At 42.4% G+C, this 20,785-nt stretch overlaps 1 protein-coding gene across 1 annotated transcript in view; it reads right to left on the bottom strand.

Moving 5' to 3' along the window:
* Window positions 1-20,536, bottom strand: part of NCOA6 (nuclear receptor coactivator 6) — a 41,292-nt gene extending 20,756 nt beyond the window's left edge. Inside the window, exons 1-10 of the mRNA XM_086623160.1 lie at window positions 20,490-20,536; window positions 19,320-19,422; window positions 13,641-13,793; window positions 13,272-13,546; window positions 9,942-10,097; window positions 9,224-9,346; window positions 7,687-7,815; window positions 5,187-6,002; window positions 2,291-2,437; window positions 211-1,330 (exon numbers count right to left, since the gene is read on the bottom strand). Of these exons, the coding sequence (XP_086479286.1) occupies window positions 211-1,330; window positions 2,291-2,437; window positions 5,187-6,002; window positions 7,687-7,815; window positions 9,224-9,346; window positions 9,942-10,097; window positions 13,272-13,506 (2,726 nt within the window). The 5' untranslated portion in view covers window positions 13,507-13,546; window positions 13,641-13,793; window positions 19,320-19,422; window positions 20,490-20,536. The remainder of the gene's footprint in view (window positions 1-210; window positions 1,331-2,290; window positions 2,438-5,186; window positions 6,003-7,686; window positions 7,816-9,223; window positions 9,347-9,941; window positions 10,098-13,271; window positions 13,547-13,640; window positions 13,794-19,319; window positions 19,423-20,489) is intronic.
* Window positions 20,537-20,785: the final 249 nt, after the last annotated feature.

The following is a 20,785-nucleotide window of genomic DNA, read 5'->3' on the forward strand; positions in this document are numbered from 1 at the left end:
ATAACCGAGCCGGGATGTTTGCATGGTTTGTTTTTAATCTTGAAGGAACTTTCCAGTGACAGACTTGGCAGTGGGTTATCACTTAACTCTTGAGAGAAATTGCTACAATATGAAATAATACAAGTCCCCATGCTTGCTGAGAAAATATTGACAAGTTGCCTGTGGAGCTTCCCCATGCCCCTTATAAAATCAATGTAATATTAAACCTACGTTGTTTGTTCTAGTTGCTGATTATTTTTCTTCTTCCTTGGAGGCTTCTTCTTCTTCGGCTTGTTGGCATTCTGATTATTTTGTTTGTTGTTCACACCAAAGTGTCCTGCTGATATATCGCTTTGTAGAAGGTTAACCAAGAGCGGGCTGGTGAGCGTAACATCTTTATTGACAGGAAAAACAGGATTCTGCCCACAGGAAATCTGATTCCCGTTTGGCGTTCCACTAAACCCCGCATTGAAAGGCAGCCCATGGCCAGAGAAATGGCTCCCTGAAGCATTGTTGTTTCCTTGCATTGGTTGCATATGAGAAGGCACCATGTTTGGCTGCTGCACGGGAACATCAGGTAACATCTGGGTCAAGTTGACATCATTATTTGTTGTAGTAGTAGTATCCCCAAGTTGCTGAGATATGTGAGGACCAGGTCCAGTGGGTCTTAAAACTTGCCCTTGAATTCCCATAACCTGAGAAGGATTACCATTCACAGGGCCTTGCTGCGCCATCATCTGCCCAGTGAACTGCACCATGTTTCCTTGCATGTTTGGGGTTGGTCCTCTCATCAGTTGAGCTGGCCCCGTCATAACATTGGACTGGTTTTGAGTATTAAAAGGCTGTTTATTTCCTTGCATCTGAGTGGTCATCATCTGTTCCATCATTGAGTTTTGCTGCAACAAGACCTGGCCCTGAGGTCCCATCATCTGATTGTGTGTAGACATCATCTGTTGTCCCTGCTGGGGAATCATCTGTTTGGGCGGGGTCATCCTTTGGGGAGAAGGACCAAGATTTTGGTTTTGTGGTGTCACCATCATTTGGCCTTGTGGCATGAGCTGAGTTCGAGACAGCATCATCTGGTTTTGAGGGTTCAGTGATCCCTGAGCCTGAATGTTTACCATCTGTCCTTGAGAGGATACCATTTGCTGATGCATTCCCATAAGCTGCGACTGTGGTCCTTGCTGAGGCTGTCCCTGCATGTTGCCCATGTTAACTTGTGGCACCCCACTAGCACCGGTCTGCTGGTTGTTCATATTTCCATGAAGTCCCATTAGATTGGTCTGCATCATATTTGGTGGGCCATGTGGTGCTTGCATCTGATTTTGAGGAGGTCCAGATCCTTGGCCACCTTAAAAAAAAACAACAATTGCCAGTAAGAGTCCGACTGGAGCAGTATAAGAGTTTTCACAACTTTTGATGCTGAATTAGTACTGCTAAATTGTTTTTGTTTTCCTCCCTTTTCCAGTGAGCTGGAATATCTGACATATTTGCAGTGCTGTGATGCAATGTTTGATGCTACAGATACCCATTTGTTGTCAAACCAGAACATCATACTTCCCAAAATAAACACTTCGGCTGGTACTTCCCATGTACCTCACTGCAGAAGACATGACAGTAAAATTAATTTCAGTTGTTATCCATGTGTAAGTTCAAAAATCTTCCACAATATCACCTAACTCAGAATGATTCCTAATCAAAAAAACCTTCAAACCTTGAGGCTGTTTTATAACGGGTTAAAAAACAAACACACATGGAGTACTGATGAAATGACATTATCAGGGTATCCATAATTCAGACAAAAGACCAATAAGCAAACTGTTAAATGCAGATATCTGTGAACTGAAGATTTAATTTTTACAGGACTGACTGTAAGTAGACTTTCAAAGGAACTAATAAATAATCTTTTCAAAGCAGAACAAGATTATTCTGTTGTTCTGCTTCTAAGATAATAACACTTTTTTTTTTTCTTTATTTTTGTCCCTGGACAAGAAGTTCCTCGTGTGGTATCTTTATTATCCCTAGCCTCCAAATTTCAGTGCTACCTCCATGCAATTTCTTAACAAATACTTCTGGATCCTAGTACCACAGCCCTAATCCATAATAGTTGGGTTGTTTGAAAAATATGAGCAGCCTCCTGCTTTTCTTCTCCTCGTTTAGCAATACACACAGAATGCCCCTGCAGCCCCAGCTGGCTGACTCCCTATCAATGACAAGAGTTTAATGTTTTGGTATCTGCGTTACACAAGTAAAGGTGTTTCTACAAAAAAAAAAACAGAAAAAACTGAGGAACATCACGTTCCAACCAGACCTGTGTGCTGCACGTTTTGGCCAGCCTGCAGCTGCGGCGCTCCGCTGTTCCCTGCTGTTCCCGGAGCTGTGGAGGGCACCTGCCCTTGCATGAAGTTCTGGCTGGCCTGGCTGGCGGGGAACCCTGGTGGGAGGCGCTTGGGCATTCCTGAACACAAGAATTTTCTTATTAGTAAGCAGGAAAAGAAAAAGAAAATCCATCATTGGAGTATGATGGGAAGAACACCTCTGAGGCTGTACTGTCACGTTACAGGTTTAGGCAGAAAGTGGGTTTTGCCAATATACAAAACCCCTGAAGACATTTATGGTTCTTCTCTGGGCAATAGTTCTGCCTAACGATCTACTATGACTCAGTTCAAACTATAATTTAAGTACAAAACTTACCCCGCAGAGAAGGCAAAAAGTCCATGTTTGACTTCTTAGAAACTAGAAACTAAGGTGACACAGTTTGCTGTTTTCTTCTCTAGTGCACCTCAACTCTCATCAGGCCTTTAGCTTACTCCACGCAAGTCGTTCGTGTCTGCCTGCATTTCTGCTACAGCGATGTGCTCCCCTCAACGACAGCTCTCACCATAACACACCAGGCACACGCTCCTTCGTGCTCCTTGGCACTGCTGTTCTGTGTGCCCACACTCAAAACATCTTCTCAACGCACAGTGGGCTCAGTAACCTCGTGAGACAGCACGTCCAGAACGGCTTCTCGCTGACGTAGCCCTGCTCTTCCTACTGCAAGAGCACGTCATTCTATCAGGCCCTCACCTGACACATCACAGAGCAAAACCTTCCCTCTGCCTACCAACGTGAGCAGCAGCACGGACGGATTTAAGAGAACCCACTTCTTCTTAACTCACTGTCAAACAGACGATGCCACAGACCTCGAAGCCACCCCGGCCTTCCTTATTTTTCCGACCCAGGATACACAGAATTTGACTTTGGTTCCTTCTAGTTGCAGCTTTCTCACAATTAATTGTATTGCTTGTGTTCATTAATCTGGCCTTAGGTTTATAATTAATATTTCAAGATAATCAAGTTTACAGCTCAAACAATAAGACACATCTGCAAATACGGAACATGTACTTCTCAAAATATCACATCACTGAACTCTAGTTTTAGTTCTGCTAAACTTTCAGGAAAGTTTTGCAGGTAGAAATGCTTGAACTGGGAAAAAAAGAAGTGTTAACTTGGCCTATTCCAAATCTAACAAAAATTCTGATTTGCTAAATTAACTAGGTGAAATGGAAAGTGTTTAAACATACTTGTTTACACCAAACCTTTAAATGCAAGATGGCTTAAAAACTGAAAGATTCACAATTACAACTTAATTAACATGTAAATTGTGTCAAGGAATGAGCATGCACAAAAGCCAGGCAAAAATCTCAGCAAGTGGAAGCAACACAGCTTTGCTGAAACCAGCAGAAATCAGTGGAGGATACAGCTCACAGCAGGATTACTGATTTTAGCAGTAAGGTCTACAGTGAGTCCCAATAATGTATTTTGATAGTTTGTTTGGGGTATCATTTCTAACTCAAAAACAGTAGGGTTTTGTTTGTAGTAGGTTTACTCAGAAAGGCAGGAGAACACAGAGGTTATACTACCTAGAGGTCCTGGCTATGCTGTCTAGCTGGGGACACATGGCTGGCGAGGCAAAGCTGTGGGGAAATGTGACTGTAATAAATAACTGCTTCCAGATGGAGACAAGATAAGATATACCAAGTATATGGCACTGGCAGATCTTAAGAACAGTCTGGTAGAGGAGAACATTGAAACTGAGACAATTCATCTGAATCAAATCCATCTGAATTCCAATGAGACCCATGGTACAAACAGTGAAAACAAGAAGCTTGTCCAGATTAGCAGGCCAAGAAACAGGTATTCCTTGGACAGATTTCAGACATACAACGTAAGGATGCAAGAAACCAGAATATATATATGTGTGTGTAGGTGGACAAAGAATACTGCTCAAACGATAAAGTACAAAAAGAAAACACTTCAAAGGCTTAAGCGAGAGCTTGTGTACAGGTATCTGAGAGCAGCCATTCCAGAGAGATGAAGAAATGAGCAGAAAGAAGTGCTACAAGTCTGGCACAGAACTACAAAAGGCTCAAGGGAGGAAAGAAACACCGAGGACACAAAAGAGATCTTGGGATTGACAAATGAAATTCCTTCACTGTTAGAGAAGAATTCTAGGAGTAGTAAGTAAAAGATGTGAGGGCAGAGGGCGGAGGAGAAAACTAAAGATATCACAGCCAAAGGGGAAGTTAAAACATCCCTTGACCTCTTAATTTTCAGAATAGGGAGTACAACAGCATGGCAGTAACAGCTCTTTCCTCTTTTATATGGGAAGAAACTGATGACAAACAAAGACAGTCAAGAAGAAACATCCACAACTTAGAAAGGAAGGACGCAAAATAACACCTCACTTCTGTAGTAGAAAATGTAAGTGGTGACAGAGGAAGCTGAAGAGAGAAAGAATATGTTCATTTGTTCTTATTACACTTACTCTCTTTCTCAAAAAAAATCCTCCCCCCCAAAAAGAGAACACCACCAAACCAAGACAGAAAACCCACACCACCTCTGAACATGCTGAACTTGCTGAAAGGCAACAGAAGAACTCTCAAGAGGAGGACTGGCAGCCACAACCTGCAACTGCACACAGCAGCTTCTCTCTGCAGTGGCCCAGAGCCCTCCCCGGGGCGATCACTGCGACACTGCAGGACGGAGGCAGGCAGTAGGAACGGAGTGATGCTGATGCTAATTCACCCACACCCACCTTGTACTCAATCTATGCCTTTACTCTGTCTCTTAAAGGATCTTTTCAACACTAATAGCAACATTACTTCTAGCCATTTCACGCTTCTTTTCTATTTAAAATAAAAGAAGGTCTCAGTACGTCTTACCTCCTAAACCAGGGTGTAAACCTTGTGGACCTTGGTTTTGCTGCTGCATCACCATGAAGTTGGGGGGTACGTTTCCCTGTTGCACCATAGGGTTACGACTAGGAGAACTGACAGGCTGCTGAAATCCCTGGGGAAGCGTGCTACTCTGGGGAGGCCTTGGTCCCATCTGCTGCTGCGTCTGGTTAACTGTTGGAGATGATGCAGGAGATCCCTGCTGGAAGGAGGAGGGAGAGGAAGCAGGAGACTTGTTGGTCAGGTGGGGTTGTTGTAGTGGCGTAGGAACCCGTGAGGGCCCTCCCTGAAGGCTTTTCATTTGAGGAGCAGTAAACTGGCCAGGATTGCTCATTTGGGGAAAGTTTGAGTGAGCCTGGGAAGCTTGCTGGCTTCCAAAAGGATATGGAGGTGGAGGATGAGTAGGAGTTTGTACTGTTGCTAGAGATGGTCTTGCTTGAAGTTGCTGCTGCATTTGTCCAGGCAACGGGGCCTTTTTCCAACCCTGGTTTACTGTCAAGGTACCCAATGCTCCCTGGGTTGGAGGAGGCTGAAGTGCTCCAGAAGGAAGCTGGTTCCAGCCAGGAGGAACTGGAACCTGTGCTGGTGATGTAAATGAAGGTCGAATACCCTGCTGTGGCTGCTGATGTGGCTGGGGAGGACGTGTCTGCAACTGCGTCTGCTGCTGGAGCTGCTGAAAGTTGGCTGAGTTCATCTGCCTGTTTACAGGAACTGACTGCATTGAATGGAGCTGGGGAGCTAAAGATCCAGATGGATGATTTTGCTGCTGGATATTTAGCCCAGATAAGAGCGGGTCCATTGCATCTATTAAAATAGCAAAGAAAAGTAAAAAAAATAACCTACTGTAGACAAAACCCATCCCAAAACAAGAAAGGGTGAATTGCTTGCTTGCATTTGCTTACTCTGCATAAAAATTCACTCTTCAGTGTTCCAATTTCTCCAACAGACAGACCAGGCAATGTTTTAAGTTTTCAAAATGTTTGGGAATCCCGAGAAGCCAGGTCTTATCAATCGATAACCTCTAAAATAAAGCACGATAGCTCGACAGTGCTGGTTGCTACAGACTAATGTCAGCCCTCTACACCCTCAGAATCACAGAATCTCTCAAGTTGGAAGCGACCCACAACAACCGAGTCCAGCTCCCTGCTCCTCGCAGGACTGCCTAAAACTAGACCATATGACTCATCACCCAGATGCTCCTTGAACTCTGACTTGGTGCCATGACCACTTCCCTGGGGAGCCTGTTCCAGGGACCGACCACCCTCTCAGTGAAGAACCTTTTCCTAAAGTCCAATCTGAACTTCCCCTGACGCAGCTTCATTCTGTTTCCTCGTGTCCCATCGCTGGTCACCAGAGAGAGGAGATCAGCACCCCCTCCGCTGCCCCCCGTGAGGAGGTGTACGCTGCCATGAGGGCACCCCTCAGCCTTCTCTTCTCCAAGCCCAACACACCAAGTGACCTCAGCTGCTCCTCGTACGTCTCGCCCTCGAGACCTGTCACCGTGTTGGTCACCCTCCTCTGGACACACTCCAGCAGTTTGATGTCCTTTGTGCACTGAGGTGCCCAAAACTGCCCACAGGGCTCGAGGTGGGACTGCACCAGCGTGGTGTGGACTGGGACAATCACTTCCCTCGACTGGCTCGCGGTGCTGTGCTCAGTGCAGCCCAGGACACGGCTGGCCCTTTGGGCTGCCAGGGCACGGTGTTGACTCCTCCTGAACTCGCCATCAGCCCAAACCCCCAGTTCTCTTTCCATGGGGCTGCTCTCCAGCCTCTCGTCCTCCCGTTTGTATGTATAACCCATCTGTTGAGGCTACCATCCCTACCAGTTACAAAAGTGGCATAATGAGGAATTAAGGCAGTATCATAAACTAATATTCCCAGAATATTTGAAGCACTTATGAAAAATGCTGTCTGTAAGAATAAATACTGCAGAGATCTACAGAAGTTGGCAAGTACTGCCACCACTGTAGGGAGGGACAAGTAATAACCCCCTCTCTCTTTCTGTAGTCACAAAACACAAGTAACTTGTACTGGCAGAATTGTGAAGAAAAAAAACCCTCAACATTCTCACATTGAGACCCCCAGTCCTTACACTTCCAGTCTACCCACCCCTCCTGTAAAGCACTTGTGCTCAGCCTGGTGCGTTTGCTTCCTACTGGAGACATCTGCCTCATTCAACCAGTCCCTCACTTGCCTCTATCTCAACATCAAGCTTGGTCCCAACAGTTCTACTGCAAAAATACCACCGCCGCTGCTCAACACATTGCAACAAAACGCCAAGCAAGCTGGTGACTCGTTAGGCACGCAAATTATTTGAAAAATTTTACCAAATTAATGAGGGCAGGGAGGGTTCCACAGAAAGAGGAACTCCCAAAAAAGGCAGGGGAAATACTCCAGGACAATTCTGGAGTGCTCTTACGAGTACACGCTCAAGAATAAAAACTCAAGAACATTTGCAGGTCAGTACTGTGACTAAATTTTACCACCTGGCTGTGAGGAAGGCCGAGGTGTTCTCGGCTGCAGCTCAGCACTAGCACCACTTGCCACCATAGAGGAGGGCACATTTCCACTCTGGGACATCATGACAGCTGCAGCATTGCTCATTCTTATTAAACCTTAAAAAATAAAAATAAAAATTATCAAGCCTTGCAGTTTTTACGTAGAGAATTTTAAGATTTTTTTTTTTTAACAAGAAAAAATTGTATTTGTTAATAAAACATTTCTTTAGACTTTAAGAATTGTTTGTCCAAAATAACCTGAGGACACATATTTCTGTCTGAAAGCTTAGATTCTCTGGTATAAACCACACAGGTTAAGGTCATGCTGAAGCTTTTCCTTTCGCATCAAACCTTTAAAAAGGCCACAGAAGGAAACACGACCGGCTCATGAATTATTTGAGCCTGACTTGTCACTGAAGTCATTAAGTGACAAGATGGTATCGAAGTCGTACGTTTACTAAGATTCCTGCAAAATACTAGGAAGTAACTGAGGCACTGGAAGAAGAAAAATTTCAATGCTTCTCTTCCAAACTATTTTATAAAATCGTTTCTGACCTGTTGGTTATATTGTTCTATTTTACTGTTTACATTTATATTGTTGACCTGCAGGCAGGAAATGAAGCTCATTATTGTCACAGCAAAGACGAGAGCAGCCGCTTTCAAAGTAAACCTTTCTTTAAATGTTTTATATTCCTCGTTAAGCACAATGATTTAACTACTGTTTTATCAGGTTTCTACAGAGGTAAAATGTTCTTTCCATTCCTTCTCATCAACAGTCACACATGCATCTCTGACAAAAAAACACTCCCAGTTTTTTAATTGCTTTAAATCCTATTTACTAAGATACTAATTAGTTTGTTTTGCCTTAGGATTCAACTATTAAAATAAATTACAGAGTTAGCTGTCTTAACTCTACATAAAATCTGACTTTTGTAGCCAAAAACTACTTACCATGCATAACTACACCTGTCCATGAAAATTAATTCTCTATCATCAGATCTCAAAAGTTTATCAGAAAATAAGAAGACAGACTAACAATGACAGTGTCCTGTCCTTCCCATAATTACAACAGATTTAATCTAAAATAGTTTATTATTTTACACTGAATAAAGGATTCTGAAAAAAAAAACAAAAACAAACAAAAAACCTGATAATTCATGCACATTTCAAAGTGAATTCATTGTACTAGACTCATCTGCTTTAACAGTCTTTATGTAAAAAAACCAACCCAAATACCAAAATCAAAACAAAAACCCAAACCACCAAACCCTTTAAAAAACCCCAAACAAACCAATCTGCCCCACCCAAATCACTCCAATGTTTGTGGGACAAAACACAGCCAACTATTTAGTTTACGTAATATGGGACATGGTTTGACAGTACAGAAACAAGAACACACATTTATTAAAATTGCAATTAGAATTCTGCAAACAATAGTTGCTATAATCAGTGAAATTTTATGATTAGCTTAGTAACAAATTTCCAAGTGTATAAAGCTAAAGAAATAAAAACCAAAGGAATTTACCTTGTCCCCCTTGCATGGGAAACCCTGCTTCCATTCGCACCGAGTTGCTTGCTCCCAGGGGCCCGTTGATCCGGACATCTTGGCTTCTGTTTTGAGCTAAAGCTAAATTGATAGCACCTTCCCCTAAAAGTAACGCATAATTTGGGTGAACTGAATGATACCCAGAAAAGCAGAACACAGACATTTCCAAAAGGACACTTAAAAGACGTCGAAGAAGGAAGAACAAACTTTACCCATAACGCGCACTTGAGGAGGACAGTTATGCATCATACTACCCTTATCTGCCAGATCTCAATTTTAAGAAAAGCAAACACCATAACAAGCATTAAATGCAGTTGGAGCCATCCTGAGTGTGCCCTTGGACAATTGTCCAGAATGGATATTTTAATTGTGAAATCTGGTGAAAACTTTTTTTTAAGAAAGCCTCATACGAAACAATTAGGGGAAAAAAATTAGGGCACGTTTTGCTACCTACCACTTAAAAAAAACTTTTCAGGAAGTTCTCTGATGCTCACAGGATCTTCAGCTATCATTTTTATTATTAATTATTAAAACTATTCTTGAAAGAATACAAGTCTTGAGCTATCTTTTCACTGAAGTCATTCTCCAAATTACTAAATTAGAAGTTTGGCAACATTAACCACGTACACGAAATCGCTTGCGGAGTATATTTAAATTTTAGCTCAATGCCTTCGGAAGCAGATTAGGTGTGAAATACCTTCAATTTGAACGGAGAGAATTCCCAGGTCACGAAGCTGTTGGTTGTTATTCTGAGCCAGAATTCGCAGCCGCTCAGCGGCTTCCCGGGGTATATTGAAGGTGACGCGGACGCTGTTCCAAGGTTCTATCTTCTGCAGTTTTAACTTGTTGGATTCTTAAAAGAAAAACGGTCAGAGTCAGTGCAAAGGCAGTTTTCAAACATGTATGACGAAATAACTTAATAAAAAAGCACAGCTGAAAAAACTGAAACAATTATTTTCCTTTGAAAATTATCAGTGGTCAGTCTCAGGTACAGGAGGTTTGTCCAGCACAGGCGTACAGCGATCAGTACTGCCAAACCATTGCAGGTATTTTCCAAAAATTAACAATATAAAAACTACCCGATTGATAACCGACACAATGGCCAACACAATCACTTAATAGCATTGCTCAACAATTGAAATATTCCGTGGATACTTTGAAAAGATATGAAAGTGTTAATAAAACAGATCAGTAAGTTAGTGGACCAGACGGATGCGTGAAAAAATTGACTACAAGAATGAAACCCTCATTCTTGAAATATTTCCTCTACAAATGCTTGTGAAACCATTTTTTTTTTTTCAGAAAGCCAGCGCTAACAGAGTCCTAGCACTATCTCATTAATTTCTACCACGTTATTTAGTTTTACTGAATAGGTATGTTCAATCCACTGCAAAAAAGCGTATTGGAGTCGGGCAAAGTATTTAGTTGCCAGTTTTCTGAAAACCTCGTCTACATATGAGTGTTTCTACGTAGATCAGTTGTTTTAAAAGTGACAGGTGGGAATTAGCAAAAAAGCAGGGCAGCCATGTTGGATATATTTACCTGAAGTGGTACCTAACTAAATTATTGCTACAAAATGCATTTAAGGCTAATTAAAAACCTATTCCTAACAAGGTTTGTAAGTTTCCAGGTTCCAGCTTTCTGAAAAGGAAGTCCCTCTGAAAACTGCAAACATCGGCCCAGATTTTAATCAGTCAGTTCTTCCACTGTAACATCAGATTTACTAAAAGTTTGCTAACTTTTTGATTCCGAAGAACATGTTATTTAAGAATGCAAATAACTCCTTCCTGTTTAGGAATCTCTTGTCCTTAACCAATCCACCAACTCCCTTCTGCTGCTGCAGCAACGGCATTTCTAAATTCATCCTCTTTCTACCTATAAACATGTTTTTGGCTGGAAACATGACAGCAGGAGTTTTAAAATCACCTTTTGTGGTGGTTCCAAGAGTCTTATATTTACTGTTACTAATGTTCCAATATTTTACATATAAAAATTGCATTATCAGTGTCAGTGTTTCTAGATATAGGTACCCGAGCTTCTCGTTTTTCAAACATTGCATCTGCTGAGCCTAAACCAACGTCACTTCGAACTCGACATTCTGAACATCCTGTCTTGCTCTGAATCGGTTTAAATAACTTGTCACCTGGAGAATTTTCAAATTAATTTGACAATGATCATTTTAAATATTCGCCTTCTGCTCTCTCAGCAGAGGTCTGAATCATGTTTATTAATCCTACCATTAATATTTATAGCAAACCCAGCACGCAGATGCCACCGTATAACAAAGGCAGCTCCGTACTGCTACAGATTGAATTTGTTTCCATTCAAAAACTACATAATTAATGCACAGTATTAACATAAATCCTTTTACACCAGTCATTATCTGCTGGTTTTATGTCTACTTTCAACTGTTCATAAGACACAGCTCAAAATAATGGTGTTTCTTCACAGCATTTTTGTCTTATCCCAGCTTTTTCATCTCCCCGCGAGATAATGGCGAGCACCTCGAGAATGGACGCCAGACCCAATTGACTACGACTGGACAAAGGGGAAAGAAAAGAACAAAGTGACAAAGAAACTCCGTTTGGTTATTCAGGAGTCATAGGTTATTTTTCTGGAAAGGTATTTCACATTATTGAAAAAAACAAGCAACGCAACGAACATCATAAAACCTCATAGAATCACAGAACGGTTTGGGTTGGAAGGGACCTCAAAGACCATCTCGTTCCAACCCCCCTGCCATGGGCAGGGACACCTTCCACTACACCAGGCTGCCCAAAGCCCCATCCAACCTGGCCTGGAACACTTCCAGGGATGAGGCATCTACAACTTCTCTGGGAAACCTGTTCCAGTGCCTCATCTAGAAAATTAGTTTTGTTTAAACACAAAGACTGCCTGCCTGAAGAAGAAAGGTGGATTCATCGTTGTACGGTGCAGTTTCAAAAGACCACGCAACAGATGAGCAGCGTGCTGGAATGGCGACCTAGAGTTGTCAGGAAAAGCTTGGGTCATGAACAGCAGAAAGAGGGAGAGAGCGCAGGGGCGATGACGTGGCTTTTAGACTGCAGTTATATGACATCATGCCAGGTCAGATCAGTGCTGCTGTGGTCCTGGTCTCCAAGGCTCTTCTGGTTGTGTTTCTGCCACCGCACTTCAGGCAACCCACCTGGTTTGATCTGTTTCCATAGGAAACCATACTAACGGCAAAAAATGGAGCTGTTAAGCTCAGATGTGGGGCACTGCTGGGGAAACAGGCGGTGGGGAGGGAGCGTATCACTGACCCACGCACACCCACCCGAACCACCACAACAGCGCGCCCTTCCCAAGGGAGAGCTGTCTATTAAGAAAGATTCTAATTGTACGAGTAAGACTCCGCAACTCATTAGCGTAAGACCCTTTATAAAGATGTTCAGACAGTGGACAGATGTCTTTTTCCAGATCTAGATGTGCTGGGAAAAGATGTTATTGTCCCAAAAGCCTGTTATCACTCACTAGCTACACAGCTGTCCCCAGACCCTGGTGGGCATACAGGGGTACGCAAGAGAACTCCACGTCCTCCATCAGAAAAAAAATAATCTCAGGTAGTGTAGGCCAATGTAGCAGCAAAGGGGCAGTAATGTCTTGAACGGACCCAGTGACTTGAGAGTGAACCTATCCTCAGATGAACTGCAGTGGTTTACACTGGATGGTTTTGGTAGTAAGAAACATCTCCTGTGTGGACAAGCCTGGTTTCACTTCCAAATAACACAGCGATGTGTAATGGAGGGGAATGAAAAGAAAAAAACAAGTAAAACATGGGAACTGAATAGGAATAAATAAACTCACTAGTGAAATCAGTTTTAAACAATAAAACAACTACAGAAACTGGTACTCTGTGTCTCTGAGAAGAACAGCTCCAAAATTCACTAAGAATAACTTCAACAAATTTTATTACAAAACCAATATAATCTATTTCTTTGCACAAGCACCCTGACTAGGTAAATAAATATTGTAAAGAAAGTTGAAAAACGCCAAGAAGGTACATTACCCATGTGTAAAATGCCAGGCACATTCTCCAATATGATATCTAGTTTCTGCTCAAAGTCTCTGTCGCCTATATTTCCTTCAAAAGCTACAAATATTGTGGAATCCTCAGGAGCAGCCTCCTGTTTCAGTTCATCTTCCTCCAGTCCTGAATCAAAATCCACCTCTAAGTCTTCCATAGCTGAGGAGTACAAGGAGGCATATGTATCTTTTAAGTTAGGTAGATCATCCAAAATCATTGTTTTCAACAACGGGAGCCTGTCAGACGTCAAGATGATGCTTGAAAGGGGGAAAAAAAAAAATATAGAAAATGCATAAAAACATTAACAACTGCTTTCAGTGGCACATAAGACCATTGACCAAAAAAACCTACCGGGTGACCCAATGCTAGTGTCTGCGAGACAAAGAGTGCAACTTCACAAACGGTGGCCATGGCAGTATCTGAGCTGTTCGTCCACTAGAACAAACAGAAGTGATTTCCTGACAGAATCCTGCTGCACATGACTTGAGAAGTATTCCAGTTGACCTAAAGGATAGTCAGGTAGAAAAGAAGGTAGAGGGGAAAAAAATAAAAAGAAGAAAATCAATTACATTCATCTCCATATCATCCAGAGGACAAGCAAGCACCCAGTACCAACTCTGCAGTGCCTGACTGCCAGGAAATTATAAGACTCCCAGCAATACCTGAGTTACAGAAAGACAGGGAAAAACATCAAATATGGGTTTATGGACTGCAGGTGCAATAGGTGCTCCTTTGTCCAGCAAAGCAGTGGGAAATCTGTAACACATTTTCACCAGGAGAAATTTAGCATTTGGCAAATATTTTACTTACATTCAGGGAAATCTCATGCATATAATGCCTTACTTCTAAAAGTTTGTAAAGATTCAGGTGTTTTCAGCTGCTTACGCACGTTACAACATGAAATTTGCTCCCCCCATGCAAGCCCACAACTCCCCCCATGTCCCTGTTGTGCCTGGATAAAAATTAATTCAGTACGTCAAGTCACACACCTGCCATTTTTTACTTTATAAAACGCCTAGATTTTGTAATAAATTTTACTTGACATTAATCAAGACAACAATCTAAGCTGTTACGTGTACAGAAGTACAAACTATGATGTGAACAATACCAACACTGAGTTAAGACACACATTCTTCCACGCCAACACAAGCCTTTGCAGGGGCTACGGCACCAAGACCTCTATTCTCGCACTCAACGCTTCACAATCATTGCCAAAAGATTAAAACCATCTATGCCAATGGCCAAAGCTGATGTCAAACCCAAGAAAGGGACCTGTTGGTGACCACTGCTGTCAAAACCAAATCAATTCAACAGCCGAGACTGTCAAGACCTCATAACTCCAAAGCTGTCGGTATTCGGCACAACCCACCCAAAACGCTGAGCTCGGGGACGACACGCTCTTCAATAGGACACAGATTGGATTCTTGGCAGAGGTTCAAGTTCCCAACACAAATTGAAACCACAGCTCTGAGATTAAAGGTGAGCTGCAGATATCGGCCAGAAAACAGCCTTTTTTAATTAAAAAAAAAAACAAAACTATGTTTGACAAGCTTAGATTCAGCTCTATGTTGTTTGCACATTCACGTAATGTAGAGCTGAAGGGACAATATTAAAAATGGAAAAACAAGGATTCAGAAGTCACAAAATACCCTCAGCTTTTGGTCAGGTCTCTAGGCACACACTTAACTGTGATTTTATAGAATATGTTTTTTTCCCTCCCTTGCAACCCCACACCACACTAGGCAGGCTAAAAGGCATTCATGAATAATCACCTATTTTACATATAGTTATTCCCTTCATACTGCAGCACCAGGTCTTCATTCTCAAACACGACTCAAATCTCGGATTAAAAACAAAGCTAATTTTGTCTCACAAGCTCTTCTGCAGTCCTGTAACAGAAAGTAAGTAAAAACGTTTCACAGTCACTGATCTATTTCCATAGTGCTCTCCTAAGTTACTTATTACCATGGAAACTTCAAAGATGGGGAAGAGAGACAAAAATTTTAAAAAATTCACTACTAAGTGAACACAGAGACAATTAAATCTTTTTTCCTCCAGACTCCTTGCTGCTCAGCTCTGGATCTAAACTACAGGTCTGAGTGTTTGGCACCTCCATGAAGTTAAACTACTCAGTTTCATGTCAGGTGCCCAGAAAAAGAGAATGACAATTAATAAGCATCTGTGAAAAGCTGTTTTAATTGATTTTCGAACATAATTTCTTGGACAGGGAACTTGCTTACCAGCGCTGGCTTTACACCAAGCAGGGCAGAATTCCTTCTCCTGCATTCCTGCATCACTCATGACACATACACCAACTTCAGGGAAAAAGGAGCTGAGAGTCCTGCACAAATAATTTTTTTCACAACCAAGCACAGTCATTCTGTGCACTGAACAGGAGGCCAGCATCCTGTGAAACATAAGCACTATATTTTGAAGAAAATTATTTATCTGAAAATCTTGAGTAAGTTTTTCAGGGAGAGAAACCTCAGCTCAGTATACAGGCTCCTACATGTTGAAAAAGCACAATTACTTGGAGGGGATGAGGTGTTCCACCTGCAGCAAGAAACATGAGTACTTCTGACAATCCCTGACACCAAAGAAACAAACATTTCTCTGCAAGAACACCACCATTTCAAACCTTTTTTTTTTTTTTTAACAGATGTGTTTGAAGCATCTATCTTCTCTGTGAAAGAGCAGAAGACTCCCAAACTGCTTAAACTGTGGTTTTAAAGACTTCATGAAAATGCTGCAGCTTAGACCAGATTCCACCAACCTCGCCTCAACGTGCCAAGATCTGACAGGATTTGTTGAAATTATGGCCCTTCATGAACACCATTAAAGTGTAGTTTGCTAAATCCCGAAGGACCACAGCCCTTGTTTCATGCGACACAGAAAATTTTAGGACTGCAGGGAAAGCTCGAGTTAAGAAAAAAAAAAACCAAACAAGATTGAGCTTTAAATGTTACATTCTGGTTAAGAACGTGTAGCTACAGCTCCTTTCACACTTTTTTTTTTCTCACACTATGCTCCTCAAGGATCTCTGCTACATCCATCTTCCCTCTCTCCTCCTCAAACACAGGCAGTTTAGTCCGTTCCTATATTCAGACATAATTTATCCCAAGTATGACAGGAGGAAGTAATGATTTGCGAACTCCTCCTCTTCAGGCAGAGCACAGCACGCCGTCCACCTCGGACCAAATGAATCCCAGGTGCATCCCTCGTCCTAACAAATTCTGTAATCTCCTGCTTATAGGGTTGACTCCCATAAATCACGAGCCAGCACGTGACCATAATTAGCGTGCGCCCTCGCCCAACGCTCTTCCACCTAAACACAAAAAGCCTTTAGCATAAGCACCCACAGGTAACACTCTGGTCCTTCAACGACTCTCACATCTCTGAATATCATCCTCCCTTCCAACAACACGCACGGCCTCCTTCCCGCCCTGCACCCGCTTACTTTAGAGTTCCCAATCTAACATTTCCCATCACACAATTGTTTCTAGAAACTCAGAGCAAGTCCAGCACTACCAGGTGGAGAGGGACTTTGGACAAGGGTATGTAGTGTTAGGACAAGGGGCAATGGATTTAAACTGAAAGAGGGGAGATTTAGATTGGATCTAAGAAAAAAATTTTTCACTTAGAGGGTGGTGAGGCACTGGCACAGGTTGCCCAGAGAAGCTGTGGCTGCCCCATCCCTGGCAGTGTTCAAGGCCAGGTTGGATGGGGCTTTGGGCAACCTGGTGTAGTGGAGGGTGTCCCTGCCCATGGCAGGGGGTTGGAACTGGATGATCTGTGAGGTCCCTTCCAACCCAAACCATTCCATGATTCTATGATCTACCCATGAAGCTGGCCTGGAAGAGGCTACAGCAGCATAAAAAGAGTTATGCCTGTTTACAATAAAGTTAGTCTTATTCAGTATAGTCTAATTATCAAAAATATGTAACTGAAGTAAGAGAGGTGGGGATAAACAGCCAGGTAACAGACTAATAGCCAAAACACACCTGCAGTATCGTATGGGGGTTATAGGTGGCAGGGGACAGCCCATGAAGACCAGAGTGGCCAAACTGAAGGATACGGGGCACACCCCGGGCTGCTGGAGGCTGGAGCTCCCGGGTACACTTAGCATACGGATAAAACAATTGACTGACTAACACATGCAAGACAGACACTCTCCAGTGGAAGAATTCACGTAGGATACGGCAATGCCACAGTCTAGATCTGGGCTGATGGACAGCTGGATCCCACCGCACGCCACGGGCAACCCAGCGGCAGTTTGTTATGCCATGTGTTGTCCCCCACCAACAGCCCTGATAGCAAAGGGAAGCCTGCACGACAAATCCAGCACCGTGTGACTAGGCAATACTTAGAAAATCCCATCCAGTCCCTGGGAGAGATGGGATTAAGAGCAAAATCTGAAACAGCCAGTTGTCGCTAAGCGGGGAGCAGCTGAACACCGGAAAGCTGGCAGGCTGCGAGGTGCCAGCACCGCCAGATGGGAGTGTTGGTCTCTGGGGCTACAAAAAACAAAGAAAGGAAAAAAAAAACAAAAACAAAAGCCTGGTATCTTGGTTATCCTCATCCCAAGATCCGCTCAACTGATCCAAACTTAAGGTTATGTCAATTTGTTTCTTAAAGAGAACTTGGAACCTCTTGTGTTGCTTTCTTCCAACCATGGCACTACACAAAGCGAGTCAATAAAAATAAGGCTTTGTCTAATAACTTGTCCATGGTTTTCTGCCACAGTCTACTGATTTACAAGCTGCTTAGACATTTCAGGCAACTCAGAATAAACTTTCACAACTGATGTCACTCCAGAATATGCACCATCTCAAACCAAATATGCAGGGTGTCCAACTTAAAAAGAAGTACTAAAATCCTGCCCTACGCCTGAAAAAGTACTCTTCCAAATTACACAAAAGATTGGAAAGACTGAGAGCAGAAGGAAGGACAGACTGATGTCCTTCACTAGCAGATGGCAGAAGTCAGCACTGAGCATGGTCCTCATCCTCACGCTGACCATTATGCAAAGCAAATTATGCAAACAGGGAAGAGGAAGAAAAATCAGTCCCGAAATGAGACTACAATCAAGTCCCTAAAGGAATGCAGAACTAAGAGTGAGGAGAAAAAGTCTCTGATAGCAGTAGCAACATAATTTTCAAAGGATACAGAACCCTCCTTGCTTCTGCCTTCACTGAAAAACAGTTTTCAAGAGGGGGGAAAAAAGGAAATCAGAAAAAAAACCCACACGTTTTGAATAATACACTCAAAGATTTTCTTGTTTCCTTTGTTTTAAGTGCCAGTGAGAAAATATGTATTTATTAACTTTTTGAGGATGAGGACAGAGAAGAATCGCCAGAATACTGTTGAGGAGATGGCTTTCTCTTAATACATAACATACACACATGCACCCACACCGTATGCTTTTAGAGTGTATCACCTATAAAACCCAGAAACTCTCTGATTATAAAATCTGTTAACAGTGTATTATCCTGCTACAATTGTTTCAATCATTTTGTTCCCTACTATAGTGATCTCCGAGCTTGTTAAATCTGACCAATGAATAAACCTATATACACACCACCATTCCACGATACAAAGATTAAAATTACATACTTGTTTTTGGCAAAAACACACAAAAAAGACTTTTAAACAAATTCTAGACAAGTGCCATATTGTTACACAAGGAGACTAAATAAGGCCAAGAATCACTGTTGTAATATTAAAGGATACCTAAAAAAAAGCCTATACATGCAGTAAAATTTCCTCTGAAACAACTTAGCTAGGTGTAGTTCCAGTAATTTGGAACGTCAAGCTTTGGCATTAAGGAGGGATAAGACCACGACAGTGTCTCAACTCTCCTCTTTGGGAGGAAGGTCTGGGAACAGACACAAACCTGATGGCAAATGCCCGTAACCCTCTGGTAGCCACACACACAAATGTGAGGGGCAAGGACCTGGCAGTTGGACACTTAGGGGGAGAATGTATAAGAACAAGAGACAATCAAACGTGTCATATGCTTATTTTACCTACCAAAACAAATTCCACAACTTCAGTGTTTTGTGGCGTGCAACAGGTCTTCAGGTAATTCCAGACTGGCAAACATGGTTCAACAGCAACTCCCAAAAATGTAATCCTGAAAGAAAAGCAACACGTTTCATCAGACAGTGATACAAAACAACAAAAATACTGAACAGAACAGGGAACACCTTCATTTTTAATACGCAGTTTTGCACCACATTCAACCCTCTCCTTACTAATGCAAAAAGCACGTGTTACTTTATTCAAACATTAACAGCAAAAACTGAGGATCTGGAAAAACCAACCTTTCATTAGAGGCAAAAGACTGAATGCTCCCTTTGGCTGGAAATTTTACTCTCCTAAACAGGACAAGTTTAAACTAGAACAATGTATTTATTTAAGTCTTAAGAGAAACTCCTCTAGATTAACTTCATCTTCAGAGAAGAGAGACTGGCACAACCAGGACGCACTTCAGCTCATCCTAAGCAGGTGCCTAAGCCGGCTCCGGTTCAGCTTCTTCCAGAAACACATTACGAGCCCACATGACCACCTCGGATGGACGTTTTTATGGCAGGTGGCCAACAAAGCGAGGTGAATCCATCCCCATTTATACTGACATCCCAGTGCTGTTTTTCAAGCAAATTTTCTGCTTCCATGCCAGCCTGCTCATCGGTGGGGAAGGAGACGACCGAAAAACAAACTGGGGAAGCAGAAGAGGGAAGAAGACTCGGAAAGACGAAGCAGAAATTTGCTTTCTTCTATCCAGACAACGAAGCAAAACCGCTTTAAAAGCCTCAGTATTGTGCCATAGCCTTTGAGCTTCTGCCAGACCAGGAACTTGAAGGGAAGCAAAGAGTATTCCCATGAAATCAGATCGTGTATGCTTTGTGGCACTTTTAACAGTCATCTAACACTCTGTTATCTTGTATTTCTAAATAAGCACTGTAATTCAAGGAGCAGTAGAGTACCATGCAGAAGACCTGAGTGGCTAAAGCACCAGCAGTAACTTTGCTGCTTCCAGCTATATGCAAATCTGCCTAAATACCATGACCGGACACCTAGCTGACAAGCAAAGCCAAAATCTGAAATATCTAATTTTAATATCATTTATTAAGTATAAGCCAAAGCTAAAAAAGCTTTTCACATTCTACAGCAGGTACTGCATTAGCACTATTTTTTCACCTTTTTTATAAAAAGGATGTTCCGTGGACTATTTTAGATGGCCTAAAATTGAGTCATGTCACAAACTGGCTGGTTATCTCCAAAGCCGTACTGAGTTCACGTGGAAGGACAGTCATTACTTGCCCAGTAAAAGCTGTTTTTAAGGCCTCAAAGGGGACAGCAGTCAGCCCCCATTCAAACTGTCCGTGCCTTAGCAAGGCAGGGGTGAGAGTCGACATTTGGCTGAAGGGTGGTGAGCTGGAGGGAAAATCATCTGAACTCCTTGGTGCAAGGAACCGGGGGGCTTTTTGTTCTTT

The sequence above is a fragment of the Tauraco erythrolophus genome, chromosome 18 (assembly GCF_009769465.1).
Source record: "Tauraco erythrolophus isolate bTauEry1 chromosome 18, bTauEry1.pri, whole genome shotgun sequence".
Taxonomy (NCBI): domain Eukaryota; kingdom Metazoa; phylum Chordata; class Aves; order Musophagiformes; family Musophagidae; genus Tauraco; species Tauraco erythrolophus.